Source organism: Arachis stenosperma, chromosome 10, assembly GCF_014773155.1.
Source record: "Arachis stenosperma cultivar V10309 chromosome 10, arast.V10309.gnm1.PFL2, whole genome shotgun sequence".
NCBI classification, from domain to species: Eukaryota; Viridiplantae; Streptophyta; class Magnoliopsida; order Fabales; family Fabaceae; genus Arachis; species Arachis stenosperma.
In genome coordinates this window covers 29454595-29465167 of record NC_080386.1, presented here as the reverse complement: position 1 = coordinate 29465167, position 10573 = coordinate 29454595, and the positions used below count along the sequence as shown (strand labels likewise).

The following is a 10573-nucleotide window of genomic DNA, read 5'->3' as shown; positions in this document are numbered from 1 at the left end:
ATCGTTAGATGATATTTAGTTAAACTTGTCAAATTATCTAACTGTTTTTAAATATCAATTTCACATGAAAATTAACTGTATATAAGTTTTTACTTATAATAATATAATAATACAATAAATATAAATTAATTAATAAAGTATTAAGATTTGAAAATGATAATTATTTTTATAGAAATAAAATAAAAGTACTTATAATAAAGAAAAATAATTAAATTTTACATAATTATTTAATTATACCGGGTTAACCGGTTCGATTACAAGTTCGGTTCTGACAACTATACTGCAATTATGTTTTGCATGTGCCTAATAAAAAAAATTAAGAATAATGGTGTATATATTAAGGTAATTTTAGTGTGACCTAATTATATTAACTTGTAGAAGTGACTTGGTTTAGCATTTTTTGTGCATCACACGGATCATGCCGTGAACTTCTATAATTAAGAATAGAACTAACAAAATTCAACCTACTTTTATTAGAGAGTACAGACCATACAACTAGCCCAACAATAAATTCTTCAGTAGATCGAAACCGAGAAGTTAAGAATAGAGAAAAATGCTCTACAGTATCCTTCCTAAATAATATAAATCCAAATAATTATAAAATTGGATAAAGTATATTTTTTATATTTAAAATTTGCTAAAAGTTTTAAAACACCCATAAATTTTATTGTTTCAATTTTGTATAGAGACTGTGAAGTCCAGTTTAAAAAAGAGAAGAGAGTAGTTATGCAACAGGGCAACAGAGTTGTGGTCCAAAGTTAGCTAGAGTTGATTATGAGGGTTTGTTACTTTGTTGATTTGGTTAGGAGTTAGCTAGAGTCGATTATCAGGGTTTATTGAGTTGGTTAGGAGCTGGTTAGGAGCTGTAATATAAATAAGTAACCTGGGGTTAGTTGTACAGTGAGCCTTAGTAGTCTATAGTTCAATTCTACAAGTGTGGATTTAATATACTCTCATTCTCGTCGTCTTCTCTTAAATTCTCTCTCTTAAAGTTTTTGATTCATCTTTTCATAATTTTATTATTTTGTCTCAAAAATTTTCGATTTGTATCAAATATACTTTTGACAACTAATTTTTTAAAAAATTTTAAGATCAATTTAACAATTTCACAAGAACAACCTTCAACACAATCAATTTAAACATAATTGTCAATTGTTGGATTAATTCTAAACTTTTTGAAAACTTAGAAACAAAAAATTAAGAATATTTTTAAAATTTTAAACTATAAAGACAAAATATTTTACCCTATAAAATTTAATTAAATTGCCCGCCTGTCATTTTTTAAGAATGCTTCAGCAGAGGCAAGTTGAAGAGATAAACTCCAATACCAGTTTCCCATGTCCATTGTCCAGGACTTGAAATTCGAAACCACTGGTTAAGTGAAAAACACAGCACTTCAACCAACCGTTGGTTCATAATGATGATTTGATCAGCGATACCCATTTGCAGCACATATTTTAAACAAATGCTTTTGCCATTGGTGACCAGCCAAAATGAATTTGACAAGCTTTTAATGGATGCTCCATTTCAAAAAGGAATAAATACTAAAAAGTACCCTAACATTACTTCTCTAATGCTTTCCATATTGAAGGGGAATCAGGTAAATCATACAAATATTTTGCAACTACTTTCCTTTTGACATTGGCAAATGAAGTTACTTCATAAGTTACACGTAGCCACAGTACAGGAGCTTAACTAAGAACCACACTGTCCAATGATAGAAGGTAAAATACAGGACGCTTTTAAAGCAAAGGCAGGCTTGGTTCTCTGCTGCTTTTTTCTTTGTTTTTCAGAGTAGACTCAACAAGCTTAACTTTCTTTGAATTTTCAGTATTTACGAGAGTGAGTTTTTCAAGGGATGATTTGAGCATAGACATCTGGTCCTCCCCAGCACCAACTTTCTTCCCTGCTATTCTTTGTTGTTGGCGACTAGCATTAGTGGATGCTTGCATGTGTCTTCTTAGCCTTTCATTTAGCGCATCAACGGAAGAATGCAAGGCATCCAACTCAACTTCTCTGAAGTGGTCTGGCAAGAATAAAGGTATGAGTATGATTCAGTATCTCAAAATACTCAGCAGATATATAGACATATAAACAGTAGATAATGCAGGGAGGGAGATGTATAGGTTAGGGAAAAAAAGAGATTCATCACATAAGATCAAGCACAAGGTCGTGGGCAAAACATATGATCATTATATTAGAACATTTACCAAGCTCAGCCTTAAATTGTCGCTCCGCTCTAGACAGTGGTTTTTTGTGGGCACAAGGTAAGTTCCTTAATCGCTGCAAACGCTCTTCCAAGGAATTGTGCATCTGTGTTACACGTTCTATCCTTTTCTGTAACATAGACTCTTTCTCCTCAACTTTTATTAGTTTCTGCTGTGCATCGCCCAAACGAGACTGTTGATCATTAATGATTTTCTTCAACTGAGGTGCATGATGTTTGAGCTCCAGATACACCTACTAGGACAGAAAACGAAAGCATAGCTGTATTTAAGATTGAACTCCATATAGTTAATTATGTAAACTACAATCAACATTCTGTAAATATACTACAAACTCAAGGCCTATGACAGCAACTTAATGGGCCCAGTCTAATCAAATAAGGTAAATACAAGGTATTCATGAAACAAAGGTAAACATGCAAAGATCATATTGGGAAAAATTGGTAGTTCTACCTTATGTGCATACTCCACATAAGTTTCATGAAACAGCTTGAAATACTGATGTAATGTAGATCTGCCTTCAATTGAATCAGCTGCAACAGAACGCAAAGATGGAGCTGCCTGAGGAACAAGTACCTCCTTGGGCCCACCAAGTAGTTCTTTGCTAATTATAGTTGGTTTGTCTCTCTCTTTTGATTCTCCTTCCGCTTGAATTGACGGCTTCTCTGCATCAATGCTTATTGGAAGCAAGAGGTTCCAAGTTTTCATCTCTAGGACAACACATTCTTGAGAAAGAGTGACAGCCACTATCCACGAATATCCAAATGAATCGGACAATGATAGGAAACCAGAGAGTGAAGGCTCTGACGTACAACCACTCTGGCATGTATTAAGAACAGGATGCACAGAAGGCGTTCTCATTGTATCATCCTTCCCATTTGATTGACTCGTGAATGGAAGAAAATGCAATACTATTGAATCAATCCCTCCATCATGAAGGGAATATATTCTTTCTGGCATAAGAGTATCACTGAACAAAGAAATACTGTAACCACTTTCTGCTCTACGTGGCAGTGCCAAATCTACAATAGCCAGTCTCAGCAAAGGGGGTGGATTGCCCAACCAGGCATTGTGATCAAGTCTATCAAGACAGTCAACGGCAGTTGCTTCACAAATCATAGCAAGGCCAAGAATTTGGTCACGGGAATCAACACGGAGACGAGGTGGACTACCAACAGTCCAGAGAGGTTGGACCTCATCAGCTAGAGCATCTATCTGTAATTGTCCACCACTCCAGGAGGTAACTAAAATAGAGTCTTTGCTGACTAAATTGTATAGAAAACTGACTGCACGACCTTCACATTCAACACTACGACCAAATGAATCTTCATTTCGACCCTGACCTACTCTTCTCAGAGGTCCCTAGAAAATCAAAATACAGAAAAGGCTAGTCATATCGTTTAAAGACCAAAACTGATGGACCATAGTGTCAAAGGCAATTTACTATTTATTGATAATACAACCTTTAATGTTGTATCGTAGAATATATGTTTACCTGCAAGACAAGTGATGCATCAAATATAGCATAAGCATTAGCTCTCAGCAAAGAATGGTTGTCTCCTTCTGTCTCTTGGTTCAGCAATTCAGGAAAGGTTGCTTCTAACCAGGAGATTGCCAATTTTGAATTACTAGCCGCTAAAGAGTTGGCTGATTTCAGGCCAAATGTATGTGCATCATTGTATATTTCTAATAAGGACTCACATTTGAAGTGGCTGTTGATAAACAGAGAAAACAATCATTTATGTAGCAGTAACATCAATGAGTAGCATATAAACAATTTCAAGAAAATAAATACACCTAATGTAGACTCGATGAGAATTACAAATGGATAATACATTGAGGCAGAATACTTTGTTAAATGATCCAGGACATATAGTTAATATTTGCAGAGCAAATAAAGAAATCACAGACAAATAATCATGAGCAGTAAAATACCTTCCAAATGGAACAACAGGGCAAAGGACAAAGATAGCTCCATCACTGAATAAAATAAAAACCTGTTCAACAGCACAAAACAAAACAAAACAAAACAAAACAAAAAATTACTATAAATTGAAGAAAGAAAAAATCATTAACAGAATATAGTATAATATAATAAAAGATATTGAGTAAATACAACTAGTGAGAAACGAAGTCATTAAATAATAAAATGTATTACAAGCATACCTATAAGTAAGTATCCACGTATGTGTTAAGTAATCATCAAAGTTAAAAATCTACATATAATTGTGTACTTGCAAGCACGTATAACAAAACTTAAGGCCGAGCAACCATAATGTAACTATGTAAGTGCAGTATAAAACAATTACCAACACTAAACAATTTTATATCAGAAAATTAACTTTCTTAATATGGCACCCAAATGATCACTAACACAAGGCAATAATCTCTAGGAAAATTAAATAACCATGAATAACAAATCATAAAACTAAAATAAATCACACACCTTGCTGCATGGATATTGAAGTTTAAAATATGATACAAGATTATTTTGAAAAATTAAATATCAGCAGAACTTACACTGAACCTGTCCCATAAATGGTCACCCCCAAAAGAAAAATCTACTGGGCACACTGATGAGGCATTCCTTGATCTACCAGGCTCCACAGGTTGCAGATAATATTCTTGCTCTGGCAGCAAAGGATCCACAGCCAGATTGAAAAGCCTAAAGACAAAAGTTTACAAGTAGAGAGAACTGTGAGAACAAAAGGTCTCAGTTAAAATTATTCTTCAATAAAGAATTTGAAAGCCCTAAAAAGAATAATTTACAATTAAAGGGAAACGTGACAAGAAAATGACTGCATTAAGAATATTTTTTTAATAAATAATAAGATATATTCATATATACCAATTGAAAAGCATCTATATGAAGATTTGTTGTTATGTCATACTTCATGGATGGATGTGGGGGGAAAAGCAAAAAGAAAAAAAAATAGAAGAGAGGAAAGTTAGAAATGATATGATACATTTGAATACCGAGTAACGTAAAGGCAACAGAATCATTAGCAGCCAAAAAATACAAAATAAAAAAAAATTATTGCTTGGATGCAAATCTCTTCATGGAGGGGAGAAATTAAGAGATTATATCAGCTGGGCTTGTTTTTCCTTTATAGGATTTGAATTAACCTATACTAAAGGTTTGGAAGACCTCCACTTTATCCATCAGACAATAAATATTATCATATATTTAGAAACTTAAAATAATAATGTAGGGAAAAAGATTGAGTCATATATTACAATATCAAATATCAGCATATTATTTCTGAAGTTTGGTCATTATAAATACAACAATATGATACCATAACAGTTAATTATATGCAACAAAAAAAAAAGTACCCTTAAATCATAAGGGTAAATTTTATTACACAGCCACTAGACCAACTAGCACATAGCAAACAATGTCCTACACCAATATATGTATCAATAACCTAGAACCATGTGTGTGTGTAAAGAGAAGAAGACGAACAAAACTTACCGGAAAACTGAGTCAGAAGAAAGGATTCCCAAATGAGTATCACTGTAAGGGTGCCATATCGCTTGTAATACACGAATATTGTTGCTGCCGCTGGAATAAGTTTCTGGACCAACTGCAATGGTCCTGCAGTAACATATCCCATAACAGTAAAAAACAAAAAAAAAAAACAAACAAACAAAAAAGTAAAATGTAAACTCCGAATTTCAACATCAGAATACTTGGAAAAGTTCGTACTAATATCTACCCTCGCATAATCTTAAGCTCATTGGTCTAACAGTACATACACCTCATTTTATCAATGTATAGAAAAACTCACATATAATACTCTGCCTATGTGGAGCATGATGCAAAATTTTTGTCAAAGCCAGTTCCAAGCCCAGCCCACCACGAACTTAAAATTTTGTCAAATTCTATGTCATGAATCAAAGATGGAATCAATGTATAGAAAAACTCTTAAGACTGGCCAAATCCAAAATAATTCATTTCCGTGATAATCGATAACTACCCTTCCTTCTACTTGTGCAATATACATCAAAACTAGACTAGAAGATTAGTTGGAGATCATGTTTTCCTCTTATTTCTAGTGTGTGATTAAATCAGTAAACCGCAAATACTAAAGAAACAAACACCAAAAACACAATTCACCAGAAAACCTTAAAACGCTGCTAAGGGAGCAAGCACATATGTGATTCACATTGTTACCTGCATATCAAATTGACGTCTTTGTTGGAAGCACGTCCATAGAGATACATAACAGAGAGTCTATAAGAACCGAAAAGTAGCATCGCAGTTCCATTTCTGTTGATAGAGATCCTCTCAACATCAAAGCCGAGCTCCACGTCAGTTTGCAATACCTATTCAAAAACTCACCGCCATTTTCGAATTAACTCAAATAATTTATAATTAACAACTTGCAACGAAAAACCCTAGAGTAAAGCAAAAGCGAGGGAGCACCTTCGAGGGGGAAGAGGCGAGAACGGAGGTAGGGTCGGGGTCGCCGAGGCGGAGAGAGAGGCGGTGGAGAGTGTTGGCATGGTAGTCCCAGAAATAGAGGCGGGAGGCTCCGTCCCATGCGAGAAGGTTCCTGGAGGAAGCGGGGGATGTTGTGGCGGCGCATGAGGTGGAGAAGAGAGGGTGTTTGGGGAGTGGGACCCATTCGAGTTCATCTGTGGGAGTAAGAGTAAGAGGAGAGTGTTTTGGTTGAGGACTTGGATCCGATGATGGATCGAGAGTGATCCTCATGGCGCCTTTACGTTTGAACTCTCCACACTCACTCGTACACGATCACTGCCACTTTCTTCTCTTTCTGGCAAGGTTCTGAAAACGGACCAGTCATCAAACCGTTCAAGTCACTAGTTCACTAGTTTACTGGTCCAACCGGTTCAACCGTGGTCTAACCAAAAAAACTGTTTTATAATAAAATAATAAATAAATTATAAATAAATACTCTAAAACATAGTTATAGTGTAACATAAATTTTAATGTCTTCCAAATATAAAGTACTACATCAACCAAAATCTAATTTAACATTTGATTTCATAATTATTAACAATATCATTCAATATATCACTATTGAACTCGTTAAGATAGTCACAAAAAACCAAAAACAAAATTCATTGAATTAAACAAATCAATAACAAATATTCAATCATCTACTCATAGCCAAGCTCAGCATCATAGCATGATAAATCAGCAACAGCCAATAATGTAACCAGAAATTTCCAATCTCAAGGGCAAGATACCAAATTATCATTGAATCAGAGGGCAAAGCACTCTTGTTGTTAATGTTGTTGTTATTGATTTCATCCAATCTTGATCTCATCCATGAAAAGGGCCAATGAAGGGTGACAAGCCTCAGCAAGCTCCGAAGGCTTGCCATTCTTGGGGCTGCCAACATTCCTCTTTGAGGTAACATGTCATTTTCACTCCCTATAAACAACTGGACATAAGAAACATTCTCCACCTTCAAGTTTCAGTTTGGCATATCCCATCTATCTATCTATCTAATAACAAAATTTTCAGCCAAATTTTAACAAAGTTTCAGCACATTCTTAATAAAGAGTAACAAACTCTTCCAAATCTTTTTGATGTTAAGCATATTAGAAAAATAAATCCAACTTTCAGGAGCCAGTAACAAAATCATGAAATTTGAACAACATCAAATACAGACCAAAACCATAATCAGAAAAATCAATGTCTAATCTTATTATTTATAAACATATTCAAAAAGAGCGGACACTCACAAATTTAGCATGATTTTGAAGTAGAACAAGAATGAAGGCAGATGAAATCAGTGGTAACAAGATGGCAAGGCACGACAGAAACAGCAACAGAGGTAGCAGCACTGGCAGTTCAACAAGAGACTAAACAGAGACTAAACAGCACCAGACCACACTAACAGTAGCTCTCAAAGGATAAACCCAATCAAAAACATCATTACCAACAGCACAAGAGACTAAACAGAGCCAAGAATCAAGAACAATCACCATCCAGCAACAAACATTACAAAACAGAGCATAAACTAACCACACTAAACCAGCATAAAATCAGCAGTAGTTCAATAAAAATTTCAGAAATTAAAAAAAACAGCAGCAGCACAAAATTTCAATAATGATTTGGATTCCAACTTTTCATTAATCCATTCACAGTTTCACATTCAGAAAACACTCAACAGAGCATAAAAGGAAGAACCGAAGAAGTGAAAGCAGTGCCACTAACCTTCGACGGAGAGACGGACGGCGAGCGGCGAGTTGCGAGCCGCGACACGACGGCGAGCTGCTCCAAGCCTCGAACAGAGAAGCCGGAGGATGGGGCCGACGTGCCGAGCTATAGCCTACAAGAGAGGGCTTGGGTTCGGGACAGGGGGAAAGAGGAAGTACGGACGGCGGCGGCACTGCGGTAGAACCGTTGAGGAGGAAGCTAGGGTTTTGGTTTGGTAACGTTGATTTTTGGGCTTCAGATGAGGGGTGAGACTCACGAATGGGAAAGGGGGAGGGGGGGGGGGGGGGGGGGGGTGACCGGGAGTGACATTTTTTATTTTTTTAAATTCCAAAACGGCGCCGTTTATACATAACCGGACGGTTTCTGGCCCAGTCCAACCGACCGGTTTCCATCCGGTTTAGCGGTTTTCAAACGGTTTTTAAATGGGCGGTTATAGACACCAGACCAGACCTTTTCCTGGCCAGTTCCCGGTGGTTCGGTTTTTAGAACCATACTTACTGGCTCGTGATCGGTTACCAAATATCGTCATATACTCAGTTTAGCTGGAATCTCAATTTAACTCTTACATTTTTTTGATATTACAGATTATAATCGATCTTACAAAATTTATATTAAGTCTGATAATTTTACAATTTAAATCTTATTATAATATTATATTTTATATACTTAATTTATTTTTTCAATTTCACATAAAATTTTAATTTTTTCTCAAGTAGAAAGAATTGCTTTATTACTTTTTTACTAATTACTTTTTTAATTTAATTTTTATACACAGTTAATACCACTGCTAAACAAGTTTTATATAAATAATAAATTTATATTGTAAATAATAATTAATTTTTAAATTTATTATTTAATTATCTAAATACATAAATTTAATTAGATATGTCAATATATAAAAATTAAATTTTTTAATAAGATGGATTAGACAATTTTCCATCTTAGACACCACAAACTTACATACACAGTTCACACATTTAGAATGTATGGTTCAAGTATTACTTTGTTACTCAGATTCCATTTCCATGTGAATCAAATATACCTAAGGAGAATGTGAAAATTAAAATAATGGTATTTTAATTCCCTAGAATCAAACATGTTTAGAAATAGCTTTTCAAACTTTGAACCAAACATGGGAATATGATATTCCCATCTCAAAATTTCTAGAAATTATTTATAATTTTCCTAACCACACACACCCTTAAGGATTTTATCTACTATTTAGTCATTACTAAAACTCGAACCCAAGTACATTATATTAAAAAACACTATGTATTACCACCAAGATTCTGAAAATCGGTTCGAACTGACCGGTCAAACCGTGAACAACTGACAAATACGGTTCGGACAGAAGCTATAACCGAAAGATTGGGAAACCAGGGTTGGACTGTCAAATCGGCCGGGGACCGGTCAGTCGAACCGAACTGTGACACGTCTGATTTTTGAATTTTTCCAAAGAAATGACGTTTTCTTCGTGCAACCCTAACTCCCTAGGTAGCATTTGGTAGAGAGACAGAAACAAAAAGACTGAGATTGAGAGACAGAGACTAAGAGACATAGATTGAAATAAATCTCAGTATTCTGTTTGGTGCCAAGTGGGAGACAAATTGAAACAAGAATGAAATTCTAATTTAATTTGTACAAAGAGTGAAATTGGAATTAATTAATTAAAATAAAAGTATTTTAGGTATAAAATGTTATTAAAGTTTCAGTCTCCATCTCTAAAAATTTTAGTCCCCTGTGTCTCCACTTTTTGGAGGTACTGAAATACTGAAATTTTAGGGACAGAGACAGAAATTTTAGTACCAGTCTCTGAACCAACAAACATGATACTGAATCTCAGTCTCTCAGTCTCTGTCTCAGTAACTCAAAACAAATACTACCTAAGTTCCTTAACCATTACCCCTCTTCAGTCTTCCCTCTACTCTCACAACACGAAGCAGCACTCCCTTGAGCTTCTTCAATCCTCCGTCGTCTCAACGTCATCGAAGCCTCCGGCGCAACTTCCGTCCCAGCCACCGTCGCCGTTGCAACTTCGAGCTTCGAAACCACCGTCGTGACTTCCTTCCCCTTTCATCTTCGATCTTTAAACATAGAAAAGAGGTAGCCCTAAGCCTCTATATCCTCGTCCTTCTTCAAACTGTCCAGCCAC

General features: G+C 35.4%; 1 protein-coding gene across 5 annotated transcripts; it reads right to left on the bottom strand.

Moving 5' to 3' along the window:
- Positions 1 to 1453: 1453 nt before the first annotated feature.
- LOC130955987 (nuclear pore complex protein NUP88) lies at positions 1454 to 8682 on the bottom strand. 5 transcript variants are annotated; one of them, XM_057883004.1, is made up of 11 exons: positions 8419 to 8682; positions 7443 to 7639; positions 6655 to 7106; positions 6403 to 6554; positions 5701 to 5823; positions 4746 to 4890; positions 4161 to 4222; positions 3721 to 3937; positions 2679 to 3587; positions 2211 to 2460; positions 1454 to 2026 (listed from the first exon to the last, which is right to left on the bottom strand). In XM_057883004.1, the coding sequence occupies exons 3-11, from the start codon at positions 6940 to 6942 to the stop codon at positions 1743 to 1745; spliced, it is 2430 nt and encodes an 809-aa protein (XP_057738987.1). In that variant the 5' UTR covers positions 6943 to 7106; positions 7443 to 7639; positions 8419 to 8682; the 3' UTR covers positions 1454 to 1742. The 5 variants fall into 5 exon arrangements, with proteins under 5 accessions (XP_057738987.1, XP_057738986.1, XP_057738985.1 ...); XM_057883003.1 differs by having other exon boundaries at positions 7443 to 7629; XM_057883002.1 differs by lacking the exon at positions 7443 to 7639.
- Positions 8683 to 10573: the final 1891 nt, after the last annotated feature.